Source organism: Suncus etruscus, chromosome 2, assembly GCF_024139225.1.
Source record: "Suncus etruscus isolate mSunEtr1 chromosome 2, mSunEtr1.pri.cur, whole genome shotgun sequence".
Taxonomy (NCBI): domain Eukaryota; kingdom Metazoa; phylum Chordata; class Mammalia; order Eulipotyphla; family Soricidae; genus Suncus; species Suncus etruscus.
The window spans coordinates 10,052,580-10,072,229 of record NC_064849.1 but is presented as its reverse complement, the minus strand read 5'-3'; the positions used below and the strand labels follow the sequence as shown (position 1 = coordinate 10,072,229).

The 19,650-nt window shown below is 45.6% G+C and overlaps 1 protein-coding gene across 1 annotated transcript in view; it reads left to right on the top strand.

Annotated features, from left to right (window-relative positions):
- Positions 1-19,650, top strand: part of GRIN2A (glutamate ionotropic receptor NMDA type subunit 2A) — a 254,008-nt gene that overhangs the window by 191,746 nt on the left and 42,612 nt on the right. The window contains exons 5-8 of the mRNA XM_049768433.1: positions 9,423-9,628; positions 11,749-11,917; positions 12,052-12,205; positions 18,397-18,522. Of these exons, the coding sequence (XP_049624390.1) occupies positions 9,423-9,628; positions 11,749-11,917; positions 12,052-12,205; positions 18,397-18,522 (655 nt within the window). The remainder of the gene's footprint in view (positions 1-9,422; positions 9,629-11,748; positions 11,918-12,051; positions 12,206-18,396; positions 18,523-19,650) is intronic.

Sequence of the window (19,650 nt, the reverse complement as noted above, 5' to 3'; positions counted from 1 at the left end):
GCTGGGATGGGGGCAGGTCTGTGCCCTCAGTCAGACCTCTCAGGAAGGTTCTTAGCTCTTTCAAGGCAGGTTTGCAGGGGAAGCAGTTAGAGATTCAGACACCACCAAGATTATTTTGGGGTCCTCCCTAGCATCCTTCCTCTGTGCCTGTGGCCTCTGCTGGCTCCTGGGACAATGTGAAGCTGGAAGCCATATATAAGCATCATCGATTTTCAGTATAGAAGGGTCGACCACCCCCCAAGTAGGAGAAAGATGGGCACCTGTATGATGTCAAGTCTCTGTAGACTCTTGCTATGTTAGGAGATTTTAGAATAAGGGTGTGTGTGTGTGTGTGTGTGTGTGTGTGTGTGTGTGTGTGTGTGTGTGTTTGGGGACTACACCCAGCTGTGCTCCAGGCTTACTTCTGGCTCTACACTTGGAGGTCACTCCTAGCAGAGCATAGGGCACTATGTGGGTTGCCAGGGACTGAACCTGGACCAGCCACCTGCAAGGCAGGTGCCCTCCCCGCTGTGACATCTTTCTGACCCCAGAATGAGGATCCTTTTAGGGAAGAAAAGGCCAAGATTATGGGGATCACGTTACCTAAACTACAATAAAGAGGACAAAACTATTTTGAAAGAGCAGAGAAATAGAGTAGGGGTTAAGGCTCTTGCCTTGCATGTGGCCAACTCTGGTTCAATTTCTAGCACTGCATATTGCCCCCCCACAGGCCCCACCAGGAATGTTTCCTGAGCACAAACAAAGTCAAGAGGAAGCTCTGAGAACTGCTGGGTGTGGCAGCAGTTAAAAAGCAATAGGGCATTTGCCTTGCGTGATGGACTATGATTCGATCCCCCGGCGTCCCATATGGTCCCCCAAGCCAGGAGAGATTTCTGAGCACATAGCCAGGAATAACACCTGAGTGTCACCGGATGTGGCCAAAAAAATTTTTTAATTAAGTAATGGGGCCAGAGAGATAGTACAGTGGGTAAAGCAGTTTACCTTGCACATGGCCAATCCAGGTTAAATCCCTGGTGCCCCCTGTGGTCCCCTGAGCACAACTAGGCGTGATTCCTGAATATAGAATCAAGAGCAACCCTTGAGATCACCAAGTGTGGCCCCAACCTCCACAAACACAAAAATAAACCTCTTTCAAAATATAAACAAAAACTAAATGATTAAAGTAAAAACCATTGTATTTCACAATGGGACTGAACAGAAAATTAGGGGAGGGGGTTGGGCAGTACCTGGTTGTGCTCAGGACTTACTCCTGGCTTTGTGCTCAGAAATTACTCCTGGCAGGCTTGGGGGACCCTGGTTAGATGCATGCAAACCAAACACCTTCCTCACTGCTATATAGCTACATGCCAACACATTTGAACTTGAGGCCAGGCTATGATAGCACCTCAGACCTATTTGTTGGCCTTTCTACTTCTGGCAAATTGGCTTTAAGAGAGACCTGGATGTAGCATTGTCTGCATGAGAGCTGTCCTAGGCCTGCTCCCTGCTGACTTTGGGTTTGCATGTGGTAACATGAAAGCTATGCTGGGCTACACCATTGTTTATGCTAATATATAGCATCTGAAGCTTTCTTCCTGGACCGCAGCTTCCTTGCTCTCATGGCCTTTGGGAGAATTTTTATTTCAGGTGGAAAGAAATGGCCCCCTGTTCACTATTTTCTTAAATTCCTCTTCCAAAAGAGTTAATCCTCTCTTCTCGTCTCTCCTACAGCCCAGGAGCAAACCCTGGGCAGATGATCCTCTCTAAATGTGTGTGGCTATTCCAGACACGTGAAGGGTTATTGGAAGGCCCGTTTCTCCTGATTCGGTTATGAAACCACCCACCCAGCTTGCCAGAGGGACTGGCCAGACTGGAGCAGAGGCGGCCTGAACTCAGCTTCTGTCGTCAAGTTTAATAAATTTCCGCTCTGGTTTTTAATTTTGCCATTCCTTATTGTCTTGTCTCCAAGGAGAGGCTCTGAGTAAATAGGCAACTTTCCTCTTTTAACTTTGAATTCCAAGTTAAAAAAAAAAAAAAGGAAGGTTTGCCACATGTGAATTGAATTGGGCTCAGTCAATATTTGTGGAGTGCATATGGCATTAAATGGGCTCACATAACACGCAAGGTCAGTTAGGATGGATATTGACCATGGATTCCACCACCACCCCTGTAGATCTCTAGCCCCTGAGTCCCACTCAGCCATGCTTTGGCAATGCAATTCCCTTGGTTCTCCCACCTTGATTTCTTCCATTCTGAGGTCACCTCTGTGGCCTCGATGAGATCCATCCCATCAACATAGCCCCACCACTCCCTGCCCAGATTGTATAGAGGCAAACCCTTTTCCCTGTCCAGAGCTGGGAGGAAGTGATGAAAAGTCTTTAACAATGGCAACATGCTCACTCTATGCCTTCAGCACACATCTGGAATTACATTTCTGAAAATTGGAAGTCACCACCACCAGGTCTTCCCTACTGATTCCTGGAAGTACCCAGCTACTTGTCCCCCAGACAGGCAAGCTCTGACCACCTTGTATGGTTTTGTACCCTCCCCTCAAATCTCTGAGAAATCTGTATGTTCCTTTCAGGAATTACCCAAGAACTCAAAAGAAGAGGGGATATAATGTTCTTGAAACTTTGAAAATGCAAAAAAAGGTTTGGGGTTTAGGATTGGGGCCTATTCTTCTTCGCTCTCTGTGCTCAGGAATCACTCTTGGAAGGGTTCATGGGACTGTTTTGGGTGGTGGGGATCAAACCCAGGTCTGCTGCATATAAGGAAAACTCCCTACCCTGACTATACTATCACTCTGCCCTCAACGCCAAAATGAATTCTTACCCAGAATCAGGTGGTTTGGAATAAGAAATATTTGAACTAGATTAAGAAAAAAAAGATTGGATTCAAGTGGACAGCAATAGAAGGAGAGGAATTTCCAGGAGAAGAAATGACGTAGATCAAAGCAGTAGGCAGCTATTTGGGAAGGACTTCTATCTATGTTAGTGTGTTTGTATAGAGCTAGGAGAATGTCTGTGTGTATGTATAGCTGTACATGTAGGTATGGATATAAGTGCCACACTTGCACCTCTGTCTTGACGTGGAGAGGTACCACTGTGCATATAGCTGGACTCAAAGGCCATTGTGCACATCTGTGGTAGTGTGAGAAAGGAGATAGAATGTGGGAAGGAGAGGGAGGGAGGGAGTGAGGTGATTGGCAGGTTGAGTGGACCACTAAGGTAAAGATTCTTCCATGTAAAGGAAATCTGATTGGTCCTGGAAGAATTTGAGTCAAGCTAGATCTAGGATCTGAAGATAAACATTTCAGGAGGACCCTGAAATCAGGGAGGAGGTGAGCCACATCTTCTCTCGGGAGCATTTCATGAATAGATGGAGGAATAATGGCTCAGATCTCATTGATCTGAGATGCGCACATCATTTAACCTACTTTCTTTCAGCTTTGGAAGCCTCTGACATTTGTCTGAATTTATTTGGTCAGGAAGGGGTGAAGACGAGCTTGAGCAAGTTTCTGAAGATGAAATCACCTCTGCTCCCAGAAAATATTGGCTAAAGTTCTTGATAAGTCACCAATGCCCTTTCACAAAAATGCTTTCTAGGAGCTTGGGAGCTATTAACTTTTTCAAAGTGCTCTATTGAAATTTTATTAATAAGAATGGCTACAAAAGTCATTGCAAAGTTAATTTCCCCCTTTTACATTTCTTTTGGAAAATCGCTTTCCTTCATCTGAGGTCAATTAATTTTCTTTGTCCTCAAAACTTCAGTGTACTTGCTGAAAACACTCAAAGGTTTATCACTGAAATTCAGTTTATTTTGAAGGTAAAGGTTTTTTTCTCCTCTCAGGCAGCCTCTATGGGTGAATTTTGAATGGTTTAAAGTTATTTTTAATGTTTGCTAGAGATAAAGATCATTTGCTCACTCTTTTATTCCCATGGAAGAGGATTTCTACGAATTAAGCTGTTCTAAGGATACCTAAATGAATATCTGAGAATGTCAACTTTTGATTTTCTGGGAGCTCCAGCAAGGCCATCTTGACTTTTTCTGCTGTCCTTTACTTCTCTCTTGGTTCTTTCTGGAAATCCCCAACTTAGCCAGAATCCCAAGGACAGTTCCCATTGGCTCAGCTGAGGTCACATGCACTTCTCCCAGCCAATCATGGGGGTCAAAGCATCTAGAGGTATAGATTTGCCTATGAAGAGATATGGGCTTTTCTTTCCGGGTAAAATCAGTAGCTGTGGTCAAAATAAAATAGAATAAAAACAGATGGCGAGGCTGAAGGTAAGGGTCAAGATGACAGAAGGTGGGGACAAATCCTGGTGGAAGTAATGCAAGGAGGGGGAGGAGACAATTTGCCTCCTCACCAATTCTGACTTCATCCCTTATCACAGATGAAGACAAAAAATTAATTGCACACATCAAACTATGTCATTCTCAAGAAATGCATTCATGGTGGTAAAATGTAAAAGAATAGGTAGTTCTCTGTGTTAAAGGAGTGTGAGGGAAAGACTACTCTGCGCTTAATCTTAGCTCGAATCACTCCTGCTTTAGGGACCAAAATACCGGATTCCGGGGGATTGAATTCGGTTCAACCACATTAAAGACAACAGTACTACCTGTTGTACTATTGCTCGGGCTGCTAAAAAGTGTTTTGTTTTGTTTCATTGATGAAACAACCACCACACAATAAGCACTGAGCCCTCCCCTGAGCTAAGAATTGCCCTTATTCTTTAGTAGTTACTTGCAGTGACTAATCTTGTCCTGGACCATAATAATATTGACCCATTTCTCAGATGAAGAAACGCAGGCAGGGGGGTCGGGAGAAGGTGAACCCAGTATCCAGCACCCAGGACCATTTCCTGGAAGAACAGCCAGGATTTTACAAAGAAAAAAAATACATTCATTTATGATACCTTTAAAAAAAATATTCTTCTTTGGAGGAAAATGAGATACTTCTTTTAGAATAGTGGTCTATTTACAGGGATAAAAATGAAAAGGTTCACCATACATGATGTGTTCATCCCCCCAAACCTGTCACTCTGTTTATTAATAACTGACACTAATGGGGCATCTGTGTCACCAGTAATGAACCTGTGTTGACACATGATTCATGAATACTCACTTACCTTGTAGGGTTCCTCACTCTCATCGACTACTTGTCCTACTGCTGATCCATCCAGCTCCCCAGTTCTCAAATATCTCATTATATCTACCCCCACTGTCCACCCAGATCCCTCCTGAGTCCTCAGGATGAAATCTCAGGCTCTCATTCTTTTGTTTGTTTGTTTGTTTGTTTTGTTTTGGGGCCACACTCAGTGACACTCAGGAGTTCCTGCTGGCTCTGTGCTCAGAGGAGTTCCTCCTGGCTCTCTGCAGGCTTGAGGGGTGATAAGGGATGTCAGGGATTGAACCAGATCCATCCTGAGTTGGCCGCCTTCAAGGAAAATGCCCCACTGCTTCGCTATCTCTCTGGCTTGTTAGGCTCTCATTTGAGAGCCATGACAGTTGGAGACAGACCCAGACATGATGCCTTTATTCAGATTTAAAATAATCAGGTCCAGGGCCAGAGGGGTGGCACAAGTGGTAGGGTGTTTGCCTTGCAGGCACTGACCTAGGATGGAGCGTGGTTTGATTCCCCTGGTACCCCATATGGTCCCCCAAGCCAGGAGCAATTTTTTTTGTTTTGTTTTGTTTTTTGGGCCACACCCAGTAACACTCAGGGGTTACTCCTGGCTATGCACTCAGAAGTTGCTCCTGGCTTGGGGGACCATATGGGACACCGGGGGATCGAATCGAGGTCCGTCCTAGGCTAGCGCTGGCAAGGCAGACACCTTACCTCTAGTGCCATCGCGCTGGCCCCATCCAGGAGCAATTTCTAAGTGCAGAGGCAGGAGTAACCCCTGAGCATCACCGGGTATGGCCCAAAAACCAAAAAATAAATAAATAAAACAATGAGATCCATCATCTTGAGGGGAAAGAGCATCCTGGGGAAGCTACCAAGACTTCCTGCTCTCATGACCACTTTCCCTTATAGATTTTTAACTCGGGTGATAGGACAGAGGAAGTATTGGCTGGAGTCATTGTAAGAGTGTGCCCCTACTTCCCACCTCTTTCCTTGGAACTCCCCACCCCACAATGACACCCTCTAGTTCTATCTTATTCCAAGATGAGTTCAATGGGCTGGTGATCCCACATTGAGCCCCAGGAACTCTGGCATGTTACATATACCCACACACTTATCATCTCCATGCCTCATTCTGTGAGAGTGGAACTCTCTTATGTTCTGTTTTTAGAATTAGATGGATTCATCTCTGGGGAGGTTGAATTTTTTCTGGTAGTGTCAGGGGTTACTCCTAGCTCTGCATTCAGAAATCACTCCTGACAGGCTTAGGGAACTATATAGGATGCCGAGAATCAAACCAATCAAACAAAGCAAGTCCTCTCTCATTGTCCTATCTTTAATGGCCCAAATATTTAAGAACCTAAAATAATTACCAACAGAAAGACCCCTTTCTATCAACTCAGGTAAATTCTTGCATCTTCTCTGTGAAAGGGGCCATGTCATTGGTCTTTGGAATATGAAGGATTCTGAAACATCTCTGAGGCTGAGCAGTGCTCTGAGTTTCCAATTACGCAAAGCTTAGACATCAGGGATGTTACCCAGGCAAGCTTCCCAACCTCTGAGCCACCTCCAGCTCCTCCAACCACCTTCTAGAGATGCCTTGAGGATTGAATCCAGGGTGGAACTGTTTCTAGAAACAAAGAGAAACATCTATCTATTCATGGGTGAGTATTGACCAAAGTCAAGGTCACTCAGGAGAATGGGGAAAGGGTCCATTTTAATGGCCATATCAGAAGCTGCTTTCACCAGCATCTGCCAGCCTGGAAGTTCTCCCAGCCGACATGCATCCACTGAATTCGTTCTTCTTCCATGGTTGTGGGGCTTGGTTCTCGGGCCCATTGTACCCTCTCCAGAAGGACAGGCGCCGTTTGGCTGGTCTCTGCTGCCCTTCTGTTCCAGGCTCTGGGTTGCCCTGACCCGTGTCTGCCATGGAGAATGAAGCCTCATGTCTGGCCCAGAGACTAGAGTGCTCATAAAATGAGACAGATGGAGACAGACGAACATTATGTGATGGCACTTGTCTGCAGTACAGAGCAACAAAACAAATGAGCGAGATGAACAGCACAAAAGTGTCGAAGCTCAATGTCCAAATTGGGGTTTCCAGAAGGGAAGGGAGAAAGGGCCGTGGGCACATGGGGCAAGGTGGGGTCAAATAGGTGCCTCAGGACCTTTAATGACTGTATGATACATGTATACAGGGTCCTAGTGAGGCTCCGCTGACATGCTTATTATCTTAGAATGCAATGTTAATGCAATTAGAAAACACATCAATGCAAGGAGGAAGAGGTGGAAGCAGGCGTGCCTGACATTTTGAAGTTTAATTCTCCAAAAAAATATTTTTAGGGCCAGAGCGATATAGCACAGCGGGGAGGGCATTTGCCTTGCACAAGCCAATCAGGGTTTGATCCCCAATATCCCATATGATCGCCCAATCCTGCCAGGAGTTGATTCCTGAGTGCAGAGCCAGGAGTAATTCTCCCTTCCATGGTCTTTATCCTTAAACATTAAATAAATAAACAAATAAATAAATAAATAAATAAAATGTCTCTGTGTGTGGTTGAGCGAGCTGCCTGCTGTCCCTGAGTGAGTCTCTGTCGGCCCTCTGACAGTTTGATAAAAGAGGTGGTAGGTGCCCTTGCTTATCACAGATCAAACACATTTGCTGGGGTTCAGACTGCTACGAAGTGGCCAAGTTGGGAACAGAAGTGTGGGCAACTATGATGCTAAGTCCACCTGGTCTTTAGTACAGCCGTGGGTGAGTCCTGGTGTCAGCATGTCCTGGGGGTCTGGAGGGGAAGCCCAGGCCTTAAACACATGCCTCAGAGCTCATTCTATGGGGAGCACAGAGCATGGAGATAAATTCAGGCACTACGCTACAGTCTCCCCATCATTCTTTTTTTTTGGACCAGAAGTACCATGGCTTGCTGTCCTGTTAAGTTAATATTTCTTATGTGTACGAGGTTCCAACCCCACACTAATTGCCAGTATGTCAGCAACCCCCCTTCATGTCTCAGGACCCCCCCCACATCAATCTTGGTCACCTCAGTCTTATAGGTCACGTCTCAAGTTTTGTTGCTTCTGTCCCATCTGATTATACCCTACTTATGAAAGCTCATTCTGTGTCTGTCCCTCACATGTGACTTTATTCAGCACGATGCCCCCAGATCCAGCCATGTAGCCACAAATTGTCTAATTTCATCATTTCTTAAGTGTTGGGTTACTGATCCTATTCTAATCAATAAATATACTCCACTCTAGGGTGTGATCAGTTGATAGTATATTGGATTATTCCTTACTAGGTATTCTTCTCCCACCCTAGGGTGGGACCTGATTCTTGCCAAGAAAAGCAGGGGTCTGAGGAAGGCAGGGGCTCATTCTCCAGTCTTCTTCCACTGAGCTGCATTCCATCTTAGGAACAGAAAGCTTGGGTAGTTTGAATTCCTTGCTTGAGCTCTGGATTTCCTGAACCCATTCATGAACCTCTTCATGAGTTATTTCCTGTGGATCTCTACGCCTGGAACTATTCCCCCTGGCCTAATCGGACAGGGGAATGGAAACTGCCTTTCCAGTCTGGGAGCTTGGTGGAAATCAAATCTCAACCAATCTCCTAGAGAACATGACCCTTCACTGAGTATGAAATATCCCATTGCATCTTTAGCCCATAGATCCTTATTTGTTTATTTATTTATTTTTTTAGCCATACCCAGTGATGTTCAGGACTTACTCTTGGCTCTTAGTTCAGGAATTACTCCTGATGGTGCTTGGGGGACCCTATGGGACGCCAGGAATCAAACCCAGCTTTGTCATGTGCAAAACAAGTACCCTCTCTGTTGTACTATCACTCCAGTCCTCACCCACTGATTATTTTACTTGGTTGATTGGTTTGGAGGCCACATCTGGCTGTGCTCAGGGGTTACTCCTGGCTCTGTACTCAAAACTCACTCCTGGCAGGCTCAGGTGACCATATGGGATGCCAGGATTGAACCTGGGCCAGCCTTGTGCAAGGCAAACCACCTACCTGCTGTGCTATTGCTCCAGCTCTACCCACAGATTCTTTTTTCCCTCAACTATCCTAACATCTTACGGCTGTTTCAAGGTCTTGTTTATTATGACTCCATGGTGCCATGAACCCAGGGACATAAGTGTCTTGTAGAAAGAGCATTTTGAGGGAAGAGCCTTTGAAGCTCAGCCTCCTTTAGCTGAGACAGACAGATGGAGTCGAGTGTAGAAGCCGGGCTGATGGGGCAAGGCTTCTGGATTCTTCTCTTAGAGCTACCACTCCTGTGTGTGTGTGTGTGTGTGTGTCTTCCCGGTGCAGGTGGGCAAGTGGGAGAACCAGGGCCTGAGCCTTCGACACGCGGTATGGCCACGCTACAAGTCCTTCTCAGATTGCGAGCCTGATGACAACCACTTGAGCATCGTCACCCTGGAGGAGGCTCCCTTTGTCATCGTGGAGGACATTGACCCGCTCACCGAGACGTGTGTCAGGAACACTGTGCCCTGCCGCAAGTTTGTCAAGATAAAGTGAGTCATCTGGGGCAGCAGATGGGCCCTGGCAGAGCACGAAGAGCACTGGGTTGGAGGAGCTGGTGGCTCAAATGATGACACAGAGGATACATGTCCTCTATGGGGACAGTAGACAGTGTCTGATCTCAGGCTCTTTTCCCAAGCCGAGGTGGTAGGATGGCTTTACTACCACTAACTGTGGCTGGCTTCCCCTTGTGGGACTCCAGTAAAGGCAGAGTCATAGAAAGCAGGACACCCCCTGTTAGGGTGACAACAGGGGGCTTAGGCACTGCTATGCCCCTCCCTACTTTGTTCATCCACTTTAAGCTGAATCAACCTACTTCTCTATAGTCTTTCTATAACTCACAATTTTTATTTTTTGGATTTTGGGCCACACTGGCAGTACTCAGGGGGCTACTCCTGATTATGTGCTCAGGAATTAACTCCTGGAGGTGCTCAGGAGACCATATGAGTTGCTGAGAATTGAACCTAGGCTGGCCTCTTGCAAGGCAAACACCACCTTTTCTGTACTATCACTCTGGCCCCAATTCAAATTTATTTTTGTTTGTTTTCAGACCACACCTGATGGTGCTCAGGGCTGACTCCTGGCTCTATACTTAGGAATTACTCCTGGTGGGCTTGGGGAACCCTATGGGGTACCAGGGATCAGACCTGGGTCAGCCACATGCAAGACAAATGTGCTCCCTGCTGTACTGTTGTTCTGGCCTCAGTCTTGATTTTATTTGGAGTAGGGAGGTCTGTACCCATTGGTGCTCAGGGATCACACCTGGATCTGTGCTTACAGTCACTCCTGGGAAGACCCAGAGGGCCCTATGCAATGCAGAGGATGGAACCCAGGTTGTCTGCATGCAAGGCCAGAGCCTGGCCACTGTACTGAGCCTGGCCACTCTCTCCCTCAGTCCTGCACCTCTAATTTCCTTGCATCTCTGATGTTTTCTGAGATCCAGAACTTACAAACCTTTTCAGGGTTTTATTCTCCACCTGGAGTCAAAACTCACCTCAGCTAGGCCCTGTGGGTAGATCTTGGTGGGCTTCACCTATGTTTTCTCAGCTCCCAGCAGCTGGCTGGCATGCTCTCCCCTACATTTTCTTTCTGATAACTAAAGAAGGTTAAAATATAATAAAATCAGAAGCTCCAAGTTTCTCTGACATTTTAGGGCTGACCTGCCCTGCATGGCCAAGCTCTCAGGCACTGACCCTGTCAAGAATCGCTTCCCCCAAGAACTAAGTTGCTCATTGGCTCTCCTGCTCTGTGTTTGTTTAGTGGATCACCCTACCTTTAGGCTGGTGAGTGGAATGGGATGGCATGGGCATTTCTTGGGGGGCTATGTAGAAGGTCCCAGCTGCTATACCATATGGCAGAAGAAGGGGAACCTTGGGAAGGTCTCACTCAGCCATGACTGGATATTTATTTCCCTCTGTTGCCTCCATGTTTGCATCCCCACATGATAACCCATATTTTCTAGGGAGCCTGAGCATTTTGCAGAGTCAATAACATATTAATCTCTAGGATAGCATAGTGGGTAGGGCATCTGTCTTGCACATGGTTGACCCAGATTCCATCCCTAGCATCCCATATGATCCCCCAAGCTTGCCAGGAATGATTTCTGAGTGCAGAGCCAGGAGTAACCCCTGAGTGCCTCCAGGTGTGGCTGCAAAACATGTATATATATACATATACATATACATATACATACATACATATACATATATATACATATACATATATATATAATCTCCAGAGAAGGTTTTCCCATTACCACAAAGAACAGCCTATTGGTTTTGGTTTGAGGTTTTGTTGTTGTGTTGTTATTGTATTTTGGGGGCCCTATCCATTGGCACTCAAGGGTTACTCCTGGCTCTGCACTTAGAAATTACTCCTGGCACTGTTCTGGAGACCATATGGAATATCAGGGATTGAATCCAAGATGAATGCATGCAAGGCAAATGCCTTACCCTCTGTGCTATTGCTCTGGTTCCTTGTTTTGTTTTATTTGTTATTGGGAATTCCCTGCCATTTTTGGAAAACTCCTTTCATCCTGTGAAGCCAAGGATGGGGAGCAGATTCTTTTCCAGGACAAACAGACTATATTATTTGCATGGCCCTTCCTCAACAGCAATTCCACTAATGAGGGTGTGAACGTCAAGAAGTGCTGCAAAGGCTTTTGCATCGATATTCTCAAGAAGCTCTCGAGAACTGTGAAGTTCACGTACGACCTCTACCTGGTGACAAATGGGAAACATGGCAAGAAGGTCAACAATGTGTGGAACGGCATGATCGGAGAAGTAAGCAGGGCTCCTCTTGCTGCAGCGCATGCTGAAACATGGGGAAGTGCTTGCTAAGGTGTGGAGTTAGGGAGAAGCAGTGGAGGAAAACACATCCCTCTGTCTCTCAATCTTTCTCTCTGCCCTGCTTGCAGGTAGTCTACCAGAGGGCGGTCATGGCAGTGGGCTCACTAACCATCAATGAGGAGCGCTCAGAAGTAGTGGATTTCTCTGTGCCCTTCGTGGAAACAGGAATCAGTGTCATGGTCTCCAGAAGCAACGGGACCGTCTCTCCCTCTGCATTTCTAGGTAAGGTGACCTGCCAGCCCCATGCGATCTCCAACAAGGAATTGCCAGTGGGATGTCTATTGGACTCAAGGACTAGGGAACCCCATCTAATAATATCAGTACCCTTGAAGGCTGGTTGCTTTTTAGAGTAGGCATCTTGCATGAACATGCATGCATGCACCCCCATGTAGCATCTCCCATGTAGCTTTAGCTGGAAATATTTGCGACCAATTCAAGCACGTATTTTTACATGGCTGGTCTTGATGTTGGAGAATGTAAACGGGGAGATTTATATCTCCTAGAAGTTGGAAAATGTAATGAATAATAATCTTCATTTAAAGCAGCCCATAAGACTTCCATGGCTATCCACTCACTCTGCTCTGTCCCTCACATCCAAGACAGACCCTGGTGCCCTGGATCTAAGAGTGCGGATTAAGGCAGCACACAGCGGTTGGGACCGGTGGCCTGATAAACAGAGAAAAAGTAATTAGAAAGTAGCCATGGAGTTCAAAGGAATGGGATCCGACTTTCATTATAACCCTCCAAAGGTTTGTAAAGGAGGAAATGCTTTTGGAGTGCCCTTTGAGCGATTACATGGATTGATGTTTTCACGTGAACCTTTTCTATTTAAGCAGCTAACTGATATTTCCTGTCCTCTTCATCACTGTTGGCTGCATAATTTTGTAACTCCCGAAGCCTCGCTAGGCTACTTATGCTGGCATGAAGTGGAATCAGGCATTCCTTAGGCTTTTCCTTAAACGGAAGCATGGTGTCATGTTTGCTAAGAATCGGTAGCTCTTTGTAATGATTATCTGGAAGATCAGGTAATGCCGAGGAAGGCCCCCTTGGCACACCTCAGACCTATAGGTCCATCTGAAATGGAGGTCGATTCAACACAAATATTGCACACCCTCTTCAGAAGAAACCCAGAAGAGGATGTAGGGGACCAGTGTAAAAAGAAACAGTAGAATGACTCTCATTGTCCTGAAGACCAAACAAGCAAACAAAAACTCCCTTGAGGGGCTGGAGTGATAGCACAGTGGAGAGGACATTGGCCTTGCACATGGCCAATCTGGGTTCAATCTCCAGCTTCCTATAGGGTCCCTCAAGTCTGCCAGGACTTTCTGAGTGCAGAGCCAGGAGTCACCACCTCAGAGCACCATCGGGAATGGCCCCAAATCAGAACAAAAACAACAAAAACGAAAAACAACTCTCTTGGTGGGTCAGAGAAGTCAAACCTGAGCAGAGAGTCAGTGTGTGAACTACCCCTCACCCATTTCCATCCCATGGGGTGATGGGAACAGCCCATGAAACTTACTTGGTTTCATCCTTTGGGCCAAAATGTTGACTCACAGTATTCGGGAAGCTGTTCCGACGCACAGAGACATATGGATTTGCTATTCTCATTTCTGATAATCCAGTTAAGCTGTTGAAATCCTTACCACTCGCCAGATTTGATCTCTCACTCTTCACTGGCTTTCGTTTTGGGAGTCTTTGTCAGAGTACTGAGGACCGGGACAAATCCCCCAGCCTCATTCTGTCCCCTCGATGCCGTTGTCTCTTTCTAAGGGAGTCTCATTGGTTCAGGGTAGGGAAAAGGCAATCAACTGTACTAGCAACACCTGCAGGATTTTCAGATTTACTGGAGACATTTGGGATGGGGGGGTAGTTTTGTGGATGTCTTTATATAGAACCATGATTTACAAAGTTACTGAGAGCTGAGTTTTAAGCACAGAGTATTTCAGCACCAATCTCCAATGTCAACACTCTTGCCTGGTGCTCCCATGTTCCACCCTTCCTCCCCCCACTTCCGCCTGGGCAGGCACATAACAAAGTTGGATGGTTGCTGCTTAGATATCATGTTTTCAGTGTTACTGAGTCCATGCTTTTGATGTCTAACTTTACCACCCTTCACTATAACCACTGTGGCTCAGTTACTTCCCTTTCTCAACTTCTTCCCCCACCGCTTGTTTTCTTTCCTTTTCTGTCCTTCCTCCCTGAGTTGAGGTCAAGGGTGATCTAGGCATCCCAGCCCTTCACTACATTATGTTCACTCATACATTATTGGGAATTAATAATAATTAATCCCATCTCATCATATCACCATTCTCAGGCAGCTCCTGTCCCCCAGTTCTGGAGGATAAGAAAGTGTTGGAGAACAGGACTTTAGGAAAGAGATCTGTTTTCTTTTCTTTTTCAAAAGCCCTTGATTTTTGTCTTGTTTAGTATCTTTTGATTGTGTTAGAACCCCATTATGTATAAAATCATGCATAGTTGAATTTTTGACATACCAGGTTCCATCACCAATCCCATCACCCAGGTTCTTTCCCCACTCCCATCCTCACAATTGAGCACCCACACTGACAGGCATCTTTGGAACTTTGGCTTTTTGCATTTGGATCTCTTGCTGCCTCTGTGTTTTGAATATTTAGCTCTGCCCCCCCCCCCTTCGTACCACTAATGTACTCAGGTCCCCTAGACCTGCCCCCTGTTTGTCTTTGGAAATAGATCTGTTTCCTCCCACAGACTGTCTATGCATCAGTGAACGAAAGAGAACTTGGGCTCACCAGAGAGCAAGAGATATCAATTGGCTTGTCTGATTAAAAATGGGTCACTAATATTGAATCTGACCTCAACCCAATTTCCCTGAATTTTTATCTCACCTGCATTAGTAGAACATTTCCATTAAAAAGTTTTTTTTTTACTAAATTTAGCCAACCTCCCTCCCCTCTCCATCCCTGACACACACACACACACACACACACACACACATACACACACACACACACACACACACACACACTCCTATGACTGTACCTTTTAGAAGAAAACAAAATAAATGGCAGCCAGAGGAAACCCATTTCAGAACTGTTTTAGAATGCAGTTGGCTTCATATTTTTCCCCATCACCAAATTGCATATGTCTCTGATTGAATGTGAAGCCCTTAGTTAAGGTCATTATCTGCAGGTTTTGAAAATCATAATAAACCAGGCTTAGCTACATTTTTTTCTATTCACTGACTCACTCATCTGGAAGAACCCAGACATTCAGAGAATCCGATTGCATTGCTCTTCATTATTTTCTCTTCTCTCTCCTCCGCAAACTCCATTATCTCTCATCGGAAACACTTGCAGGTAATTCCTTTGAGCTTTTGTGTAAAAATGTAAGCAGTCACTCTTCAAAGACAGAGATGACGTCTCTCGCGATATTTCCTTTCAGTTCTTTCAAACGGTGTTTCAAGCAGGCACATTCTTTGATCCAAAGAAACTCTGACCCGGAGTCCCCTCACTTGAAGTTTTTGCCTGGAAAAATGTTGAATCTGTTTTAAGCTAGTAGAGGGTTTAATCCAGACTGGTCTAAAAATATTTGTTACCTCACTATTTAGACTGTAAAAAAAGGTATCACGGTTTTTAGGTTTTTTTTCTTCTTTTTCTTTCTCTCTCTCTCTCTCACTTCTCTGTCTTCTCTCTTTCTCCTTTCTCTTTTTAGTCTCCCTTTTCTTACTCACTATTCTCTCTAATCTCTCCTTTCTCTCTATCTCTTCTGTCTCTATCCTCTCTCAAGCTCTGTTTTCCATCTTCTATCTTTTCTCTTCTCTCACTCTCTTCTCTCTCTAGTTCCCTTCCCTCTCTCTCTCTCCCTCCCTCTCTCTCTCTCTCTTTCTCTCTCTCTCCCCTCAATCTTTCTCCCAAGAATAATAACTCTTCAGGGCACTCATCGATACAGAATTTAACTCAAGCCAGACTTGACCCCAACTACAGTCAAATCCCTTCACTTCTGTGCTGTCTTTACCAGTCCAGGGACAGATGCTGTTCCTTCCAAATGACATGCCTTGCTTAATCAGCTTCCACCCAATATTCAGCTCAGTTAGTGACAAGGATGCAGCCACTGCCAGATTCAGTTCAATGAGATACTGGCCTGTGAATAGAAGAGTCCAGCACAGACCTCCCCAACCATTTTTTATAGCGTTGATGTTGCCTGCAGAGGAAAGGGAGTTAGCAGGTCTGGAAAGAAGCATGGCTTCAGCAAGGATAATGTTTTCAGGACCCTGAACAGTCCACTCGTCCCTCCAAACCTGTCTTAATCTTGGACTCCCAAAAGCAATGATTCTTTTTCCTTTCTCCTGTTCAGGCTCAATTTTAGAACCACCCCCATGCTTTATTTGTACTCACCTTACTTGCTCTCAGAATGGTACCCCTCTGCTAATATAAGCCATGTCATAAGATTCCTCCATTTGGGAAATGACTCCAACATCTCTATCCCTGAATATTAAGTAATTTTTTAGCTCCCAATTACACATTTAATTGTTTTCTTCCTTTTCGGATACACCTCATTACCAGATATTTTTATGATTTCAGGGACCTAATATTGTTTATTATTCGAGCTAAACTTAAGGAGATAAATCTTCATTGAAGTAGTAACAGTTTCTTTGCATTCCTCTCGTACATGCAAAGCAGATCAGTCATAGATTTTGCCTGTAACTTCTGAGCGTGTGTGTGTGTGTGTGTGTGTGTGTGTGTGTGTGTGTGTGTGTGTGCGCGCGCGCGTTCGTGGCAGTCCATGCCTACTGGTGTTCCCATTGCCCAGTCTAGCTCAAGCTTCAGACTGATTCCCTTCTTGATGAATATTAGCTCAGGATGACCTCTGGCTATGTTAGGTGGACACAACAGGAAGCAGACCTGCCCAATTTATGATCCTTATTAGCTTTATCAAAAGAAAAATAATGAAAGGTTTTTAAAAATGCTTACAATTTAAGAAGTGTTGTTGGACTTCTTATGTATTCCCTACAGAAAATGTTGGCTTGTGGCCAAAAGGATTATGAGATTAGGGACAGTTTCTTCTAAATGCTGCATTTTGGTGGGCTATATGAACCTAAAATTTTTTTTCTTCCGATTGATTTTGTAGCAAATCTCTGCCATGCATGAATGAAATGGGCCCTTCACCTCCTGTTCATATACTTAGTCAGATGGGGTAGGAATATTCATTTATATTATGTACTATCTCTCTTCCCTGGCCAGAAGTAATTTCTTGGATACCCAAGGTTCTTGGGTTTACATTCTGGGGTCCTGGCTATCCTTCAGATACTTCTCTCTCTGCTGCCCAAGTGACACGAAGGACTGCTAGCAGTTTGAGGGAGAGGAAGTGGTCATCTAGTACCTGCTGCCTCATGGTCTCCACAATTTATGGGGCACTGTTTTATGGGGATTAGGGGAACTTCATAACCTTCTGACTTTCCCGTTCCTTTAATCCTCTTTCCCACATCAGTAAAATTTTCATATTTTGTTCTTGTCTGTGTTAACAGACAACAGAGTGATGGTAGCAGTGGCTGTCCAAGACTCCCATCCAACTCCATAATTATAGGACCCCCTTTTCACCAGGAAGTGCAGTGTCCCGGGTGGAGTCTCCCCATGGATTCTCCTCTGGGTTCCAGAACCCTCTGTGTTATCTTCTCCTACCATGTGCAAGTAGAAATGAAGCAAAACCATGGCCCTGTGTCTGTCTGTAGAGGGCGAGAGCCACAGCTGCCATCCCCGGATAATTCTAGAATCCCAGGAGCCTGCGGCTTTCTCGTGCCTTTCTCTTGCCTTTGTCCCAGTGTCCTCCCTGGCTCTGACCATCCTGTGTTGTTTTCACTCTCCTTGACCTGATTTGCAAGCGGGTCACATGCTCTTCTCTATTTTTATTCTTTTATCCGAGGTCTTACGAAATACCTCGAATATTTTTTATAGACGAAAGACGGGACTGAAGGGTTAAGTAAACAGTGACTATCCTTTGTGGGGATATACTTTGTGGGTTCGTGTCTGAGGACATTTATGGGGGTAGGTGCTGAGATCCAATTTGCCGTCCTCTGACCCACCATGGGGAGATGCTAACTGACCCATTTGCCTTCCTTTGACCTGCCATAGGAGGTGCGAACTGACCCTCTGCCTTCCTCTGACCTGCCATGTGGAAGTGCTAACTGACATGTTTGCCTTCCTCTGATGTGATGGGGAGATGCTAACTGACCCATTTGCCTTCCTCTGACCTGCCAAAGGGGGTGCTAGCTGACCCTCTTTGCCTTCCTCTGACCTACTATAGGAGGTGCTAGCTGACCCTTTTTGCCTTCCTCTGACCCACCATGGGGAATCCCTAACTGACCTGTTTGCCTTCCTTTGACCCGCCATGGGGAGGTACTAACAGACCCATTTGCCTTCCTCTGCCCGCCTACATAGAGCCCTTCAGCGCTTCTGTCTGGGTGATGATGTTCGTCATGCTGCTCATCGTCTCGGCCATTGCGGTCTTTGTCTTTGAATATTTCAGCCCAGTTGGATATAACCGGAACTTGGCCAAAGGCAAAGGTGAGCCCTTCCCTCTCCTACCCGTGATTTGCTTTGCTTTGCTTTGCTTTGGTTTGAGGACAGTGGCAGATTTGTAGCCAGATAGCCTACGTGGCCTTGGGGCATGATTGGAGGAGGGACAGACATGGGCTCCTGCCTCCTCCTCAAAATTCCCTCCTCCCAGGATGGAAAGAAAGAGGAAATCAAAGGAGTGCTTGAACCGTGTGCTAACATTGAAACGACTCACATCTCATTTTGTCGAAGAGACATCGGGAGAAAGGTTCCTGGCAATTAAATTTTAAAATGTGTGTCCAAAGAAATGTGCAAGAATGCGGCCCTGCCAAGGAAATGGCTTTATCAGAATCTAGTTTCAGAACCTTCTCCACAATGCTGACTCAGCCTTGGATTTGTTGAACAATAAATGTAATTGCAAAGTGGTAGCCCTCGCCCCCAGAGTTACATTTTCCCCTTGACAACGCCTGACCTTCCTGCGTTGTGCTTGATAAAGTAGCCATCAGGAGCTAGAAAATTGAATTGGGAGCCATTCACCGGCTCTAACTCATTATGAGGCCCCACACGAGCCAGTATTCAGAGGCACATGACATCATTCCGAGTGCATTTTCCTCCGTGCTCAACAGATCCCTAAGTGGAAGGGACCAGAGAGGTGCCAGGACCCAAATCTCTTGCCTGACGAATAACTAGCCATGGTGGAAGACTGAGTACCCGCAAGTTGAGTCTTTTAAATCCCACCCTTTTGCTTGATTTTGATGCTAAGTGAGAAAGTTTTGCGGGATCTTCTCCACCCGGGAGGCTTGCTGGGAAACAGCCGTGTAAATCTGTAAGAACTTAGTGTTTTGGGTTGTTTTTGCACAAGTTGCAGTGTTCAAGGCTTACTCCTGGCTCTGTGCTTAGGAATCACTTCTGGCAGAGCACGGAGAACCATATGGGATGCTAGGACCCAAGCTGGGTCTGCCATATGCAAGGCAAATACCCTCCCACTGTACTCTGTACTCCCATCTGGAACTTAGTTTTCTTGACTTTTAATTTCTTCTGGATCATCCATTGCTGAGCACTGATGACTGCAGAAACCAAGTTCCGAATCAACCCATCAAAGAAAAAAAAACTGCTATTAAAAATCTTGTTGCATTT